Source organism: Agelaius tricolor, unplaced genomic scaffold (assembly GCF_023055355.1).
Source record: "Agelaius tricolor isolate 1412-34295 unplaced genomic scaffold, bAgeTri1.0.p SCAF_29, whole genome shotgun sequence".
NCBI classification, from domain to species: domain Eukaryota; kingdom Metazoa; phylum Chordata; class Aves; order Passeriformes; family Icteridae; genus Agelaius; species Agelaius tricolor.
The window spans coordinates 1,754,257-1,773,742 of NW_027269289.1; the positions used below are offsets into that span (position 1 = coordinate 1,754,257).

Below are 19,486 nucleotides of genomic sequence, written 5' to 3' on the forward strand. Positions count from 1 at the left end.
CTTCATTTGGGCTCAGGGTTTGGACTCAGGAGCTGGGTTCAATGATCCCTGTGGGTCCCTCCCAACCGGGACATTCTGGGATTCTGTGTTTAAGACTGTAAGTGTGGAAAGGGTCTGTCCTTACCTGGATCCGTTCATGTGGTCATACTCCCGTTTGACACTGACCCTCACAGGCTGGTTGATCCACTCCTGCTGGGGGGGCAGGGGGTTGATCTTGTGGGGCTGCCCGAAGTCGGGGCTGCCGGAGGCCGTCATGTCCTTGGGGAGCTGCGCGGCCGCGCCGTACGTGGGGTCAAACAGGGACTGGTCGTCGCTCACCACCGACAGAGCCTCCTGGGGAGAGACAGAACCAGCCCTCAGAGCTGTGACTAAAGCAGGAACTGCCCTCTGGTTCTCCCTCTGAGCTGGGAGCACCTGCAGGGCCCCACAGCTGCCCTGCACTGGCTGCCACCGCCACCTGCCCGAGGAGCAAGAGCCCGGGGTCCAGGAGCCCCTATGCAAACCAGGGGTTACTCTGCTCTGCTTTGCTGCCATTTCCACCTGCCAGGGGCAATCAGAGCCTTTGGGGTCCAGGAGCCCTTATGCAAACCAGGGGTTACTCTGCTCTGCTTTGCTGCCATTTCCACCTGCCAGGGGCAATCAGAGCCTTTGGGGTCCAGGAGCCCTTATGCAAACCAGGGCTTGCTCTGCTCTGCTTTGCTGGCTGCTGGCTTTGGGTGGGAGCAGCGTTCAGGTTCACTGGAGCTCTGCAAACAGCAGAGGAGCTGCTGGGGCTGTCACCTCACGGGGGCTGTGTCACCTCATGGGGGCTATGTCACCCCAATGCCCGCTGTGAGCAGTTCAGCCCCAGTCCCAGTGACCGACCTGCCCACCTGCTGCACTGCTACTCCAAAGCCAACTGCTGTGTAGGGAAACACCTCTGGAGTGGCACGTGAAGTCTCTATGTCTCCTTTCAGAGGGTTTGTGTGCAGTTTGTGTTTTGAGGTTGCTGCTGAAGGAGAAGCAGCTAGAGCAGGTCACAGTTATGGGTGTTTGTGGCAGGGGAAAAAATGCATTACTTTACACTTTTTGTTTATTTGTGGGAAATGAAGGGCTGTGTGTTACCCAATTGTGCATTTCTAGAAATGCTTAAAAACAGGAAATTGTTATTCCTTTTTTTTTTTTAATCCCCCCCCCTTGCTGAAACTCCAAATATTGACAAAAAGCTCTGGCTATCAATTTCCTTGTGTGGTGGATGTGCTTGGGTTTTCCAAGCGAGGAGTGCTGGGCTCCTGATGGCTTTGGCACGGCCCTGCCTGACTCAAAGTGCATCTGGCAAGGGCTGCCTGCTCTGGAGGGAGCTCAGCTAACCACACACAACACAGCTGCCTTTATGAGTGGCAGGGCAGAAACCGAAGGAGGAACCTCCCGCACTGAAAGCAGCCCCCACTTTCATGTGAGCTGATGGAGCACACTCCAAAACAAAGCTACACTCACCTACTCTGGCCTCTTAGTGCTCAAAAGCCACCCAGCAGTGGTGTGTGGGCTGCAGAGGCTCACTGAACACACAGCTGAAACCTGGTGTGTGCTAACACCCATGCTCAACATTCACAGGGCACAGCCTCAACAGGGAGCTTCTAAAAATAAAAATTTATTGCTTTCTTCCCGCCCCCTTCCCCCAAGCAGTTGTTTCAGAGGTTTGTTTTGTAAATTCTTCCATAACCAAGGAGGGAAACAAATTTTGACAGCTTAGAGAAGTGCAGCTCCTGGAATGACACGAGAATCTAAGCACAAATCAGATACCACCAGGCTCATGATATTGTCACAAAAAATGTCAGTAATTCAGAGTTGCTGGGTAAACACAAAAATCCCCCTCAAGTTAATCCACTTAAAGAGAGTCAGGCCTACAAAAACCAGCGCTTTTCTATCTCTGATCTCAGATCATGTAACAAACCCAAACAAGCCGAAGTGGCCTAGAATTGGAGTGGCTATGCTTGAATTCAGAGGAACCCTCAAACATCTGCATAAATCCTGCTGAAATTCCAGCACTTGCTGCACTTTGTGGCCAATGTCTCACACTGGTTAGAGCCACTAAACAGCAAAAAAAAATTTTACCCCACACTGCCCAGTGGTGGTTGGTGAAAGGAGCTCACGCTGTGTTCAACCTTTCCTGCAGCTTTTCCTTGGTGGATTCACAACCTTTCAAAAATACCCCTCCCTTTTTCAGCTTTAGAGTAAGGGAGGGAGTTTAAGGTGTCCCTGGGAAGGATTGGTGTGAATTGTGTCAGAAATCCTCAAAGGGCAAGCTTTATCTCCAGGCTGCAAACTTTGCCTGTACAGGAAGGTACAAGAACAAGAGACGTTCAATCTTAAAGGGGAGCAAAGCCTTCCCATCAGAGCTCAGGATTTGCTGCTCCTCTGAATCACTGAGGTCAGGATTCACTCCAGGCAGGGGTTCCCAAATGACACATTTTCTGCAGGCCTCTACTTTTCACAGTCCAGAAAGTGTCAGGTTTCCCACCTGAGGTGGTGGGTGAACCCCACACTGGGCTGCAGAACTGACTTAGAGCCCTCTAGACCCAGTCTCAGCTGGGCAGAGACAAGGGAAATGTGAGTACCACTGCAAAGTCATCAGATAAATATTCTGCATGTTTGGGTTTGGAGATGTCTAAAATCATACTCTAAAAACATATAAAAATTGGTTTTTGTTTTAGGGAAACAATATCTGGGAAAATGACGATAATGAGACTTATCCCACAAAATCAGTGTGAGAGGTTGCTTACAAGATTTTTACTGGCAATTCAGCAGGACCTATGCAGGGGTTGGAGGGTTCTTCTGAATTCAAGCTTAGTCAGGCACTCTTAATTCCAGGCTGCTTACTCTGCCTAAAGACATTTTCTTCTGAAGAAATTTTCTGGTGGTAAAAAAATTGGAAAGTGGGGATCTCTCTGGCTGTCCCCAAAACCCCCAAACTTATCAACACTCCACAGAATAACCCTGGACCAAGATCCTGGGGCTGCACAAAGTACAACTTTACGTATACAAGCAAGTACACACTGCTCTGTGACACAGAGTATGTGGCAGAGAGCCTCCTCAGATAAGGATCTTCCTTGAAAGACAAAGTGGCTGCTCAGAGCTGCCTGCATGCAACTGGTGTTAACTGGGACAGCAATAACCTCACTGGGGCACTGGGACGGAGCTCTGCCTTGTGCTGCCTGAGCAGTTTCATCCTGAAAACAGGAGGAGAAATCCAAATGCTCCGGCTGCTCTTAGCAGCTCCTGGGGCAGGAGTGGTTCGAGCTAAACCCGAGCTGGTGGCAGCACAAAGGCTCAGCCCCAGGGGAGCTGAGCCACCAGGCAGATAAGGAGAGATAGGGCTGGTGACACCTGCTCGGCTCCAGGGGCACAGCAGAGCAGTACTGGTGACATGCAAGGCAGGCCTGGTGGCACTGAGCCAGCCCCGCTGCCACCAGCTCAGCTCTGTGCCCACATCCAGCTCAGAAAAAACACAGGGGCAGGCAGCAGGCAGCAGGCAGCCGTGGCTGGTGGGGACCCTGGGCAGGGCCAGGGCTGCCGGGGGCTCGGGCCAGCGCTCCGGGAAGGGGCAGGGTCCGGCCCCAGCTGTGGGGATGTGCACCGCCCTCCCTGTGCTCGCTGAGGGCTCCGCGCCCCGGCAGAGCTGCCAGGCCCGGCCTGCTCGGGGAGCCGCCTGAGGCACAGAGCGGCAGCTCCCTGAAACACCGAGCTTCTCGTCCCTGGAATCGAGAGCTGCTCAGTGTCTGAGACTGGGAAAGCACTCTGAGGGGTGCAGGTGCCAACACAGCCTGCCCAGACGGGCACTGCCTGCCAGGTCCCCCCACGGCGCTGCCTCGGCCTGTGGCCTTGGGCCGGCCAGCCTGAGGCCGAGACAGGGGCTGTGTGTGCTATTCTGGCATGTATGTTACCTTATAGTGCCTCTGGGAATAGGCTGGCCTCAGTTTTTCCAGGTTTTAATCACATTCCTGGCATAAATGTTGCCGTGGCAGCTCGTCCAGCTCCCTGGGCAGCCCAGCCCCAGCCCCTGCAGGGCAGCCCACCAGTGGCTGCCCCAAAGGAGGAGCTGGCACACACTCCTGCATCCCTCAGGCAGGAATCTGTGGTGTGCCTCTTATTTATACAGCAGTTTCCAGTTGTAAGAGAGATAATTATCAGGTTTGCCTTTATTTGGATGAGCCATCCTGACCCAGGTCCCAGGTGTGAGGGGGACACAGCAGGAGGCACAGTTTGGCCTTGGCCCTGAGGACAGGAACAGTGGGTCTGACACTCTGGGAGGGCTGGCAAGCCACCAGTGCTTCAACCAAGTTTTCCTGATCTCCTTGCAAAGGGAGATGACACACACTTTAGATAAGGTTTGATTTAATGAATTGAACAGGACATTTGAGACAGGAGAAAGCTCAGGGGAGCAAGGGCTGGTGAGGTGAGTAGTCAGTGCTGTCACCCCAGGTGTCCCCAATAACTGATGTGTGCAATGTGTGTGCAATGAGATTTCACTGAACATCAACCTTTAGCTCTCTACAACACAATCATTTTTCTGGCCATAACCACATTTAAAAGGCATTACTAAAGATCAAAGCTTCATCCTCCTCCACAAAGGGTGCCTTAGAAGAGACAACAGTGCTGAGTACCTGAACCATTGTGCCATGGAGCGATGACTCCACTGCTAGAGAGGTGGCTGTTTTCTTTCCTTCTTCCCCCTCCCCAAAATTTCACCACTCCTTGTCCTGTGAGAAAATCACTCCTAAAACATTTTTGTAAAGAGAATGCTGCCAACACAGACCTGAAGAGCCCAGATCTAACGATGTAACCAAAATCCAATGTCCACCAGTGTCACACACGGCGCAGGGTTTGCTCTGAGGAGCAACCCTGGAGTAGAGATGACTTTGGCACTGCAGTGTTACAAGTCAGCATTTCTGCTGCCAACATCTCATACAAGCACAGAGATAACATCAGACTTACAAGAAAATGAGTCAAATAAGAAATTCAAAAGAGAGCAGGGTCTGTGCTGATTGTGGGGCAGCACATTAGGGAGGATCGGGCACTGGATTGGAAGACAGACAGTTCTCATCCCTGCCCTTGATCTTTGGGAGTATTTCCCTCTCCCTGCCTTCCCCTCCTCTGTACTGTGCACACTGTGTGGCCCTGAGCCCTGGCCAGTGCTGTCTCTGGGACACACACAGGAATCCTTTGGGCACACTCTTCAGATTTCCACTCTTCCCTTGCTCCCAATCAAACCAAGAATTCCCTCTGCAGCTTTTCCAGACCACTTTTCCTGAGCCTTGCTCCTGCTCTTCCACCTTCCTTAGAGGATGTGATTGGGGCAGAGACTCCCCCTAGAGTACTGTAATCATGAACATTTGATTGCCAACAACCTCAATCCAATCTTGTACACTTCACAATCCACTGAAGTCCAGCTTAGGAGCGTCTCCTGGCTGCAGCTGGAGATCCATCATCCCCCTGGTGAGTGCAGCAGGATGTCACTTGTCACTTCAAGGTGCCCTGTTCTTCCCTCTGGAACCCACCTGCAGCACTGCCCAGTGTCCACCACTGTGCTGCTCACAGCATTTCCCCCCTGCTGCTGGTGGGGCTGGGACATCCCAGTGGCTGGAATCCCTGCCCAGAGCTGGCCCTGTCCCAGGAGGGATGGGATGAGATGCAGGCTGCTGTCACAGAGTCATGGAATGGTTTGGCTTGGAAGGGACCTTAAAGCTCCTCCTGTTCCACCTCCTGCCAAGGGCAGGGACACCTTCCCCTATCCCCGGCTGCTCCAAGCCCCCTTCCCTGCTGCAGCAGCACTCAGGGTTAAGATGGCAGTAAACCTTTAACACTGTGTCCAAGTCTCTGCAAATCTGAGGATTTCTGTGGTATAAAGGAGGGGTTTCATTCAATAATTTTAGGGCATCCCACACGGCAGGCTTTTGTCCCAGTCTGCACTGGAGACTTGCTCAGAGAGCAGGACAGTGACCTGGACAAAGAGCCACCCACTGGGCCCAGACTGCCTTTCCTTTTCCTTTTCCTTTTCCTTTTCCTTTTCCTTTTCCTTTTCCTTTTCCTTTCTCCTCCCCCTTCCTTCTCTTTCCACCCAAGCTACTCCATGCAAGGGTAGCTTGGCAGCCTTGGAACACACCATAATTCCTTCACAATTCAAATGAATGGGAAACCACAACATGGTAACTCATGTTAGGGGGAAACAAAGCAGGAGTAAGAGCAGCAGAAACAGCAAAAACACTGAAAGCCACCAAAATCATGCTGAAATCAGCTCAAAATTGGGGCAAAATGATTTGGCAAAACTCCTCAGAAGGAAAAAACACCTTTATCTTTTGGGGGTTATTTTTATGCTCACTATTCCCATGAAATTTTATATCAAGTGGGTAAAAGAAGGCTGCTAAAATCAATGCTCTATTATTTTCATCTCAAGATCCCCAAAAGCAGACTCAAAAAGGACAAAAATATAAATCATTCTTCTGTACTTCACTTCTCAGAAAAGCACTTTACTTCAGGCACACTTTTATAGGATCTGGACCAAAGACTTTTTTTTCCTCTGTCTAGACTTCACATTAATGGTTTCAGGGCCTATTTTGGTTTGTTTCCAGCCAACTGGGAATAACCAGGTGACAGTTTCTCTTTCCCAGCAAGTTGCGGCATTAAGCATAATGATAAGGAGGCTTAAACCTGGCCTGGAACTGTGGGAAATCCCCAGGAAAAGGCTCTGTGAGGTCTCAGCACAGGCCCAGGAATGGAGGTAGAATTTAAAAAGAACCTGCCCAAATTATCTCTGTGGCCCCTTGACCTCTGGAAAGTAAATGTGGTGAAAGCTGAGGCTGAAGGGACCATCCCATCACCCTGAAATCCTGGAGCATGCTGCAGCTCTTCCCTTGGAACATGAGCAGGATCAGCTGTGCCTGGAGCAGGAACAGCCCTGTCAGCCCCAGCTGGCTCATCCCATCCCTGGGCTGTGAACAGGGAGCTCCCCAAGCACTCTTGCCCTCCCCAGGGCTCCCCACCCTGCTGGGACTGACACTGGGATGAGGTGCGTGTCCATTGGGACAAAGCACAGCTTCTGGCTGCCCTTCCCAGAGAACTCCCTGGCTTCTGTTCCCTGCCTGGCTCTGCCAACCAGGACACACGAGACAATTCAGGATGAGGCCAGAGTGAAACCTGTCCTGAGTGCTGGAAGCTTTACCTTTGGCATGGCTGGGGCCAGGCTTCTTATCTTGGCAGGTAATTTCACTGCATCACTGGAAATCTGGCATCTGATAAAAGCCAGGAAATGGCTCTAACTGGGATGGACAGTCCTAAGCTGGAGATTTTCCCAGGAGCCTGAAGTGACACAAAACTCAAAGGGATTCACCTCTATGGATTAACCAGCCTGACCCTGCTCAGGCTGAGGACTGTTCATGATCTCACAAGATCTTTTCCAAGCCATGTCATGTTCCCAGAAAATCAATCAGCCTTTGCCAGGTATTAACACTCCTCTCAGTCTTTCCTCTCACTTTCCTGTGCTGGTATCTCCACTCCTCCGTGCCCACGGCTTTTCTCCTCCAAAGCTGTATCCCCTTCTCACTGAGACTGACACTATTGGGTGATTACTTCCCAGGGCTGAGCACTCAAATCCACCCAGCTCTTGCTCACCTTCCTTTTCAATTCATTTCTCTGTCCCCTCACGCTTCTAAAATAATTGCCTTGCTCTGAGCAGATGTGTTTGTAAACAGAGACACATGGACCTAACTGGGAACATGCACCCTTCAGTAAATATTATTGTAGCATTTTTATGGTCTCCTCTGCTGAAGAAACAGGGAGGGAAACTGCAAGATGGTTTCAGAGTCTGGCTTGCTGACAAACCCCAAGAATCCCAGAGCACAAATGCAGAAATGCTGTGCTGACCTCAGCTCTGTCCTGGAGCACCCCGTGCCCAGCCCCTCGCCTTGATGTGCTGCCAGAGGCTCTTCCCAGGGGCCAGTATTCCATCAGGACTTTGCAGACTGACCCAGCACTGTGTCGGGAGAGCTGAGCTCACCCCGAGCTGCATCTACCACTGCAGTGGTGTCACCTTGTCCCTCAAAGCTGAGCTTCTGGGGGGTATTTTTAACTGTGTCAGAAAATGAGACTGACAATCCTGCTGGTTTTGTTTCCAACATGCAGAGATAAATTGAAGCTTTTCAATATAAATGATTTGCCCTAGAAAGGAAAACAACAAATGGAAAAACCCCAAAATACCAGGGGTTTGTTATGAGAGAAGGTTTGTCCTATCTCTGGGCTTCCTCTCAGGCTGCCTTGGAAAAGGACAGAAAGCAGAGTCTTAAAAGCACGAAGGAATAGGTGCAAACCACAAAACCTCATCTTTTCTCTTTGGGTTCCTACTGCCAAAGCACTGGAAACTGTAAAAAGAGTGTTCTCCCAGGAATTCAAGAGGTGGGAGGGGGCAGCTTTTGGAGACACAAATATTTCAGGTTGTGACTCAAGGCTCCAGCAGTGCCCATTCATTATTTTTATTCCACTTTGATACCATTGTCCCCGGTACATTCACAAGCCCGTGCCGTATCCTGTTTTGTTCCCTGACACCGTTCCCTGCACAATCGCAGGAAGCCCATCAGGAAGCAGCCATCGGGGGCTGCTTTGTTTCCATCCACAGAGAACAAAACAAGCTCCTGCAGCCCGAGATGACTTATCCCAGACTGAGGAAAAACAACAGCATGAAAGGATCCCAGCAGCATCTCCAGGAGTGAGCACAGCCTGCACTGCTCCCTGGGCCAGGAGCCTGCAGCACCTCAGCAGCTCCCGAGGGAATGCTCAGCTAAAAGGAAGTATAAGGAATAATCCATCACTGACACCTACAGTGCATAGTGAAGGTCTGGACAAACACATATGGGGGCAAACACAAGTCCAACACAATCCTGCAGCTGAATCCAAAAGGAGATGTGGCTTGGGTTTTCCAGTGTGAGGCTTGAGTCTATTTGTGTCCTGAGCCCTGAGCCAGGTTTGGGTTAAATCTGAGCTCAGGCTCTGGGTGCCCAAGACATCCAGACCACAAACTTGGGGTTTGAGGCCAGAGCTGGGTTTGGGTTAAATATGAGCTCAGGCTCTGGGTGCCCAAGACATCCAGAGCACAAACTTGGGGTTTGAGGCCAGAGCTGGGTTTGGGTTAAATATGAGCTCAGGCTCTGGGTGTCCAAGACATCCAGAGCACAAACTTGGGGTTTGAGCCCACAGCAGGTTCCTTGGGCTGGGTCAGGGCCTGCATCCCACAGAGCCCAGAGATAAGAGGAGAGGGGGAAGGAGGTCCAGGACTCACAGGAGCCTGTTTGTTCCCCAGGGAGCACATGCATGCTCCTGATCCAGCACTGGGAGTCTGATCTCTGCCTCTGCAGCAGACAAACGGCTCTGACTGGGATGGACAGGTCCTGACAGAGAGATTCCCAAAGAGCCTGAAGTCACACAAATCACACTCCAGTTACAGGTGCTGGGAGCCACAGTGCCATAAATCCCTCTCAAATATCAGGTTTAAATCTCCTGATTGGCCCAGATTTGCATTTCCCTGTCCCTGGGCACACTCGGGTGCCCCTGTGCAGCGCTGCAGCCTCTGCTAGCTCCTGACCCACACCCCAGCTGAGCCTGGCAGTGGAGCTGAGGGCTGCCACCCTGCTGGGATGGCAGGATCTGTGTTTTCCTTGTGCACTGAGCCCAGCCCCTGTGGCTCCAGTGAGGGGATTGTTTCTGCCTACGCCTATAGCAAAAGCAGAGATTTTGTGAACAAGCCTGCCCATGGCATTCCAAGGAAAACAGCTCGGCAGCATTACACTGAGATATTTTCTTTGTCAATCTCCATCGAGATATTTGAACAGGAAAACCCAGTTTACACCAGTGGAAATTCCCAGGAGCTTTTGATTTCTTTACAAAGGAACACCAATGTTTTAACTTTGGTGCAAGAGGAAGGTCCTGGAAGGATTCAGGGATTGCCATCACACCTACCTCTTGGACAAAAAGGCTGAATCTCATCCTGGCATCTGGGCTGGAGCCCAAAGTTAACATTGCCATACAAAAAGGACTTGACAAGGTGCTGTTCCTCTTCCTGATATCAAACATGGCAGAGCAAAGACCACCCCACCAACATGTCCAGGGAGCTGCAGCAGGGAAAGAGCCTCTGCTACATAAACATAGTGAGGCTCTTGCTGAGGACAAACATTCCTACTAAATAAACACATCCAAGGCCTTCTCTGGTGTTACAGCTACAAGAACCAGGCTTGAATCAGCAAAAATCTGCAAGAACCAGGCAGTGAATACTGGCTCCTGGCTCACCCAACAGCAGATGTGAGAGTAAAGCTGAAAAAAAGGGCTCTTTCACAGCTGTATTAATGTCCCCATGCCTCAGTTTCCCTGTCTGTGTGATGCTGCCCCCCAAAGAGCTCAGATTTTATAAATCCCTTGTCCTTGGAGAAGGAGGCCACAGAACAGCCAAGTGTTATCCCAGGGGTAGGATTGATAGACAAAGCAAAACTGACTTTCCTCTGAGACTGAGCAAAAAACCCTCTCCAAAATTTCTTATCGGTGACCATTAACAGAAAGGCTGTTGGCTTTATCAGTGTGGTACTGAGAAAGGCTTTGAGCCTGGCTCAGATAAATGAGGCCCCTTGGCACCTCAAGAAGTCCAGAATCACAGAATGGTCCAAGTCTGTGCCCAGGGATAGTTTTCCACGCCTGGGAGATCCAATGTCTGGTGCAGCAGGGTCCATGGGCGAGCCCCTGGCAGGGATTTTGGATGTTCTGCTGCAAGGGGGGCAGACAAGAGCTGCAGCAGAGGCTCCTGGTGGGTTTGGGAGGGGCTGCGAGCCAGGGCTGCCAGGAGGCAAATCCCAGCCTGGAGCCTGCTCAGTGCTGTGGCTTTGGCCAGGTCACTCAGCTCTGCATCCTTCTCCTTCTCTTTCACCCTGTCCCCAAGGGCCAGTTTGGGGCTGATTCTGCAGGTTTCTGCCATCCCCAAGACCTCTGCTCAGACTTCTGTGGGATTCACGTTATCCCTCAGCAGATCCCCACCTGTACAATCAATGTGATGGCTTTGTCCTGGTTTATTTTGCTGTATTTTAAATGAAAATCATTAGCTCTGAGTTGATAACTGTAGTAGGGGCTGTCAAGTTCTTTCACAGCAATGATCCCAAAAAACATGGAGATCCCAAAAGCCACCATCTCAGGGGTGCCCTGCAGACACAGATGAGGCTGTTCCAGTAATTCTGCAGCATGGGAACCAACACAAAGTACCCAAACACTGCTCCAAGTCATTGTGTCAGTGTAACTAAACCAAGACTAAACCCCAGGTTGCCCCCAAAGCTCTCTCTCCTATAGAGCAGAGGATCTGCCTTTCCCCCTGCATTTTGGGGTGTTTTCTGAGCTGACTGCAGAGTGTCTTCCTTTTGCTGGAGAGTTTCTTATACTCAGCCTGGGCTCAGTAACACAAATAAGAAGCAGAACCCTCGGCACATCTCCATGTTCTCAGCAGAGCTGATAGTGCTGCTCTTATCTCCAGCAGGGCAAGTCCCCTGAGCTGTGTTGAAAAACCTTTTATCAGATGCAGTGTAAGGAGAGCTCTCTCTGAGATGTAGCTCTGCAGCTTTGGCAGCAAAGTGGGGCTTCTGAGTAAACCTCCTCTGGTTTTGTTTAGTGTTGGGGTGAGGGAGCAGGACAAGGTCCTGTTTGTGGGGCTGGCAAGGCAAGGCCTTCCCGAAACAGCTCCCCACTCCCTGAGCCAGAGGAAAGCCCTGTCAGAAATGGCTTAACGATCTTCTAATATTTCCCTGCAATTAAAGGGCACATCTGTCTTGCAGACCCTGTCCTCCTCTGCTAAAGCACAGACATGAACTAAACAGTCTGTGGTGTCGGGCCAGGGTAACAAAGGGGCCCATTCATAACACAGCACTCGGCCACTTTGTGTGTGTGAAGTGAGGGAGAGTTTGCATTTGGAGAATAACCTGTGCTGGAGCACAGGAGACTTCTGCTCTCATAAATCAATCAGCTTTCCCTGCTAATAACCCAGGCTGCTCCCAGCCCTGCCTGCAGCAAGCAGCAGCCACCCTGCAGAGAGCCAGCTCTGTGGCAGGGCTGGGGCAGAGCTGCAGGCTGCCAAGGCTCCGACTGAACAGGGCTGGAACAATTGGCACCAACCGGGTTCCTCAAGGTGGGGGCACAAGGGGCCATCCCAGCCCGAGGAATTCAGGGGCACCTCTGCAGCCTGAGCTGTGCCAGTCCTGGGCTGGCATTTCACACTGTCCCTGTGGCTGGGTCACTGCCAGGGGTGGCCCTGCTCTTGTCTTGGCAGGAGAATGGGAGCACTGCACAGCAAACCGAACTGAACCAAACCAAACCAAACCAGACCAAACCAAACCAAACCAAACCAAACCAAACCAAACCAAACCAAACCAAACCAAATGAAACCAAACCAAATCAGACCAAACCAAACCAAACCAAACCAAATGAAACCAAACCAAACCAAACCAAACCAAACCAAACCAAACCAAACAAAATGAAACCAAACCAAACCAAACCAAACCAAACCAAACCAAACCAAATGAAACCAAACCAAATCAGACCAAACCAAACCAAACCAAACCAAATGAAACCAAACCAAACCAAACCAAACCAGATGAAACCAAACCAAATCAGATGAAACCAAACCAAACCAAACCAAACCAGACCAGACCAGACCAGACCAGACAGACCAGACCAGACCAGACCAGACCAGACCAGACCAAACCAAACTGAACCGAACCAAACCAAACCAAACCAGATGAAACCAAACCAAATCAGACCAGACCAAACCAAATCAGACCAAACCAGACCAAACCATACCAGACCAGACCAAACCAAACCAAACCAAACCAAACCAGACCAAACCAAACCAAATCAGACCAGACTGAACCAAACCAAACCAAACCAAACCAAACCAAACCAAACCAAACCAAACCAAACCAGACCAGACTGAACCAGACCAAACCAAACCAAACCAAACCAAACCAAACCAAACCAAACCAAATCAGACCAGACTGAACCAAACCAAACCAAACCAAACCAAATCAGACCAAACCAGACCAAACCATACCAGACCAGACCAAACCAAACCAAACCAAACCAAACCAAACCAGACCAAACCAAACCAAATCAGACCAGACTGAACCAAACCAAACCAAACCAAACCAAACCAAACCAAACCAAACCAAACCAAACCAAACCAAACCAGGCCAGACTGAACCAAACCAAACCAAACCAAACCAAACCAAACCAAACCAAACCAAATCAGACCAGACTGAACCAAACCAAACCAAACCAAACCAAACCAAATCAGACCAAACCAGACCAAACCAGACCAGACCAAACCAAACCAAACCAAACCAAACCAAACCAAACCAAATCAGACCAGACTGAACCAAACCAAACCAAACCAAATCAAACCAAACTGAACCAAACCAGACCAAATCAGACCAGACCAGACCAGACCGAACCAAACCAAACCAAACCAAACCAAATGAGACCAAACTGAACCAAACCAGACCAAACTGAACCAAACCAGACTGAACCAAACTGAACCAGACCAAACCATACCAGACCAAACTGAACTGAACCAAGCCAGACCGACCCAAACCAGACCAAACAAATAACCATCACCCCTCAAAGACCCATTCCTGATTTTAGTGAAACTGAGGGCTTAAACCCAAAGAAAATCAATTGGGGCACACCTTGGCAGAGTCCTAAGCCAAGGCCAGGTTCTGCCCTGGCTGGGAGTGTCAGGCAGTCCCTGCAGCCTAATCCAGGTGCAGTGTTTAACATTCATTTATAAATGCTTTGGGAACAGACTCTTAGGGTTTTTTTCTCTTTTTTGAGCCCAGCACCTTGGTCATGGGTTGTATCTCTGTCTCTTAGAGCTCTCCCCATACAAACAAACATAGTTCACACCTCAGCATACCTCATTTCCTCAGCTTTCAAGCAAGCAGGAAATGGCCAGGAAGCGGCCACAAGATGTCCTGTGGTTTCAGTACTACAGTGACATTTGGGAAATGGGGGCTCATTTACCATCTCGGCAGCAAAGTTGTTTGTTCAGCTCTAGCCAAAGATTTTGTGTAAAATGAGGGGTAAAAAGGGTGTCAAGGCCATGGGGTAAGGGATAGAAAAGTCTGGAATGTGGTGGGAGATCCTTGTCATATCCTGAGAAAATTCTGAAGGCTGGGGGAAAATTTTCAGTCCTAATGTTGGACAGAAGGTCAAAACAATTATCCAGAGAATTCCACCTTAAATTAACCAAAGTTTGCTTTGGATGTTCTGAGTGTTCCATTGCAGTTTTAACCTTTTTAGTTTCCTTAAAATATTGCAATTGGTTTCCAACTAAAGTGGAGTTTCAAAGGAAGCCTTGAAAAACCTGAGAAAGCACCAGGTAGGGCAGCCTGTCAGAACTCAGCCTTTCCAGGGAACAGGAGGGCTTGGATCCATTTGCATCTTTCTGAGGAAAAGACACCACATAGGAAAAAGTCAGACTGTATCTCACAGGACTCTCCTGTGTCTGTCCTTGGTACAAACACAGTGAATTCTGTCACAGCCTTTGGGGACAAGGCCAAATTAAGGCTCCCCATACCAGCACAGCCACTGAGAGCTCTGTCTTTGCCTTTGGGGTGATGCGTGACCCAGCCTTCCCTGCAACTCTTTGTGTATTTGTGTGCTTTGTGTGAATGCAAGAATGATTCCAACTCACACAGGATCTGTCCTGGAAAAACTTCCAATAGCCAAGCAGTTGGAATCTGTAGACTTTTAATTATATTTTTAATACTTTATACAAACACTAAAGAAGCAATTGGATGCTTAGAAATATTTTAAGAAAATCTGTTTTGTTTTTGGCTCTGGCTGATGCCATTTGACTGCACAAGTACCTCAATATCACTAACATTTGGCATTTTGATATCATGGTGACTCAAACTACATCAGATTCTTATCCTGGCAGGACTCTGGAGGTCTCAGAGAGACCAAGGAAAAGTGGATCCTCCTGGGGTACCTGGCACAGAATGGTCTGAGCAGCTCTTGCAACCTGAGCTGAGTTTTCAGGGGGTCTGATTTTCCTCAGACTCAGGGAGCTCAGTGGGGCCCCTTTGAAGACACAGGCTCTCCCTGGCTGGGAAGATCCCACAGGAACATCCAAGGGAGGAAGCAGGAGTGCCTCATGGCAGGTCTTACAGTCACCTTCCTCATCAGCATCCTCTGGGAGTGAGATTTCAGCAATTCAGCAGTGCCTCCCTGCAGGCTGCCCTGCCTCTTCCTGGGGGTCTCAGGTGAGGGTAATGATGGAATTTCTCTTCCATGGGGGCAACAAAGAGATCCCAAACATTGCTTCAGATGATGTTTATAGGATTGTCAGTTAAAAAAAAATTAAAAAAAAAAAAATCAGTCTCTCACAAAGAACAAAGGACCTGGGGCCTGGCTGGGGACTTGCTGACAAAACACCTGATGGAGCTACTACAAAATAGGGGGAAGAGGGAAAATGGGTAAAGCACTTCAAAATTAGAATTGCAGAGTCACAGCAGGGTTTGGGCTGGAATGTCCTTAAAGCCCATCCAGTCCCACCCCTGCCATGGGCAGGGACACCTTCCACTGTCCCAGGGTGCCCCAAGCCCTGCCCAACCTGGCCTTGGGCACTGCCAGGGATGTGGGGAGGAATAGGTTGGAAATAGGAGTCAGCTCCCAGGAGAAGCTGGAGGGACAAAACCTTCCATTGGTCACATCCCAAGGACACAGATAAATGCAGGTTTGGGGGAGCACAGGCTGTGGAGGTCATGGCCAGATCATTTTACCTATCTTACACTGGTGTAATCAATGCTGTTTTACTGTCCCCTCCTCCTCCATGGCACCCCAGACAGAACATGTTTGGGAATGCCAGGGGACCTCAGGGTTAACCAGGGAGACAACTTTTTCAGTGTCATCAAGGAAAAATGTTGGTGGGGATTGTTAAACATGTCAAAATATTGCCTGCCTCTCTCTCACACACTCAAGGTCACCCTTAAGGGCAGATTTCATGCTGCTTTTCTCATCTCTGAACAACTTTTCTGTAACACAGTCACAGGAGGCCCAAGAACATCACTCTCTGGGGGTCACACAGCACAACTGCAGCAAAATTGGGCTGAGAGCACGAGGATTTGGGTTCCCAGGGCACTGCCTCAGGTGCTGAGCCACAGTGGGATGTGCAAACAAGGGTTTTCCTCAGGGGCATCTTTGAAAGGGAAAATCTGAATCAGGCAAGCAAATACATTTTATCCTTCATTTAAACCTTCTCAGATCCTACTCTGTGCCTTCACTCAGCCCATATAAAACACACAGAGGTAAAGCCTCAACCAACCAGAGCAGGGACAGAACATTCTGTCTCTGTTTCATTCATTAGGCCTTTTCTCCCCAGCCTTGCCTGCAATTCCCATTTCCTTGCTTGCCTCTCACAGCAAACAGCTCCATTGCACACACCCACTCTGCCTCACTGCCTTCCAGTCACAGGGAAACTGGTTTACAGGGAGCTTTTAAAAGAATATTCTGCTTCTGAGCATTCCTGCCTGATTTTGTGGGTAGGAGCAAAGGGATCAGTGGGGCCCTGGTTGCTTCCCCAGTGGGGCAGTTCCAGTCTGTCCATGATCTGAAAAATTCCTTTCCCATTTTCTCATATACACTGAGGGAACAATTTCTAATTTCTGGAATTTCATAAAGATGGGATTGACTCTCTGATTAGAACCAACCACAAAGACAGATCCAAGCTCAGTAAGTCTGGGCAATGTAAATCTGGGTTTGTTTTTCCCTTTGGGAAGGAACTTTTAAAGACTCAAACAGCACAGTATCTTCCTTGGATGTGCCCAAATTATATTTAATGTATGACCTGAAGTTTTTAGCTCTATTTGGGTAGAAATCCTAAGCCAAGTATTTATAACCCAGGCTTTCAGTTCATTCTGTTTAGCAAAAAGGACATTGCCAACACTATTAAAAAAATTAAAAAATAAATTTTGGTTTGAATGAAACTGCTGAGCTAAAAATTCTGTAGTTGCAGGAACTTTCAGTCTGGTTCTCTAAAGACTTAATTCATACATGAGGATCCAGGGCCCTCCCCTCAATTTGTTTCCTTTCTCCTTGAGGTATTTCTGTGATGAACAAGCAGATGGGAGTGTGACTTTTGCTTCCATTTTCACTGAAATAACAAATCCACTTAAACCACAAAATTCAGTAAATATGAGGCATAAAACAAGCCAGGAGGAGTTTGCATTTCTGCTTCTCTCGGTTCAGGTTTTAATGAGATTTATTTCCTTTGACGGTCAAAATTAAGAATGGGTATAAATTGAAATAGCCTGGGATAGAAATGTGGATGAATGTGACAAACCATGGCATAGGATCCCTGAATGTTTGAGTTGGGAGACCTTAAAAATCATCTTGTTCTGCCCCATGGGCAGGGACACCTTCCACTATCCCAGGTTACCCCAAGCCCCATCCAACCTGGCCTGGGACATTTCCAGGGATGGGGAGTGTATATTAAAGTGTAAATAAGTAATGAAGTGTCATTAATTTAACTGTAATTAAGTGCATGTGGACATTCAAGTCAACTCATCTCAATAGCAGGAGATTTTACCATTTTGCTGCCCTGAATTCCTTCCATAAAGAATATTCCTGGTTCATTGAGGATGAACGTTCAGCTCAGTGGCACAAACCCCAGAGTGGCTGATTTTAAGCAGAAAAAGCTATTTTCAGTGGAGCACAGAGCAGGGGACATGTGTGTGACTGTGTGGACTCAGTCACACCCTCAGCCAGACACAAACCCTGTGCAAGCTGCAGAAAGAACAACAGGAAATGGCCGGGGGTATTTATAGCAGGATTGTGTTTATCCTGAAGTGATGTTTGCACAGATTATGATGAAGCTTTTCGTGGGAGAGGACACAGCTTGTGTCAGCTGGAGGTTTGCATGCACTTCACCCCATGTGCTCCTGCCAGACTCCCTTATCCCCTCAGCTTTCCTTGGCCTTTTCCAGCTTTGCTGAGCACCAGGAGTCCCCCCCATCCCCCTCTCCCAGTGAGCCAAGGTACCACCGGGGTTGCCCAAAACTTGGCTTCTGCAGGTTTGCAAATCCCCCCTGAGATGGCACGAGAGGAAAACAACCTCTCACACATCAGTGCCCTGAGTCACTGAGAAATGCAGGCCCTGCTGCAGCCACACAAAAGTTCTTCTCACATTTTGGGTCCTATTAACAAAGAAACTGATGGCACAAAATGCCTTTTATCAGAGCTCAGGTCTGCAGCACAGACTCCTCCTTTCCTGCAATTCTCTTGGGGGATAACTTCTGTGTCCTTTATTTTCAGATGGGGTATTGAAACACCTCCCCATTTATCCCTTCTTCGAGGGAAGGCATCCAACAAGAAGTAATAATTTTCATGGACAGATCATCTCCATATCCCCAGCCTCACCTTTGCCATCTCTCTCGGATTTGAACATGTAAATAGACTTTTTCTAATTCATCTTAATTTCCCTGAAGAGGCAAAAAAACCCCTCCAAATATGGGAGGTGAAGTAGATAGAGCAGCAACTTAATATCTCTGTGGGGTAAAGAGCCCTCCACCCTCCCACACAGCCTTGCAAGCACACGTCCATCCCTGCTGAGCAGTTTATCTCAGCCACAGATATGGAATGGGGAACGCTAAAATAATAGTGATAAAAAGTGGAACTCGAGCAGCAAAGAACCTGCTATTACTTCATTGTCAGAACAGTTCTTCCTTATCAGAGTCACATCTCCTGAGGTTTGTTCAACTCATGAGCGCTCAGCTCATTTCTCTGTTTACACCCTATGATATCTGAAAACCTTGATTAAAAGCAATCAGAAAAATCCATCATATGACACTGAGACCGTTTGCAGCCTGTGACAGTTATTAGCAAATGTTAACCTTTCCTTTGAGAAAACAGAAGGAAATCCTGCTTTAATTTAGGCTTTCAAAGATCACCCCCCTCTATCTCTGCAGTAAATCAGAGCATCTCCACGAGGCCATTGTTTGCAAATATAATAAGTCCCGAGTTTGTGTGTTTAAAACCAAACAGCGAGAGCAAAGCATCAGGAAGTGCCCGTGAATGGGATCTGCGGCTCGGGACGGGCGTATTAATTACTGCAATTGAGCCAATGCCCCGTGAATGCCGTGCGAGGCATTATCAGTGCTATTAGAGCTTCATTAGGGCTGCAGGAGCGCGGGCAGCTCCCCGGGCTCATTTGCATCCTGTTCTGACAGGTGCTGGTCCAGGTGTCCTATTGTCATCCCGAATTAATAAACATGCTCCGAGCCCTGCTCCTTTCATCGTCTGTGGGAGAGAGGCAAGAATAGAGCCCGACACGGGCTGTCGGGGGGGCAGAACAACCTGACATCATCTCCCAAAAAGCCTTTTGCTGGGGCTTTGCCAGGTTTAATTTGGAAGTGATGAGCTCGTACCTGTCAGAGCT

At 49.1% G+C, this 19,486-nt stretch overlaps 1 protein-coding gene across 2 annotated transcripts in view; it reads right to left on the reverse strand.

The window, feature by feature from the left end:
• The window catches only part of FLI1 (Fli-1 proto-oncogene, ETS transcription factor), a 90,425-nt gene that overhangs the window by 40,844 nt on the left and 30,095 nt on the right, over window positions 1–19,486 (reverse strand). For both annotated transcript variants that reach the window (XM_071449477.1, XM_071449478.1), the window contains one exon: window positions 125–333. In XM_071449477.1, the coding sequence (XP_071305578.1) occupies window positions 125–333 (209 nt within the window). The remainder of the gene's footprint in view (window positions 1–124; window positions 334–19,486) is intronic.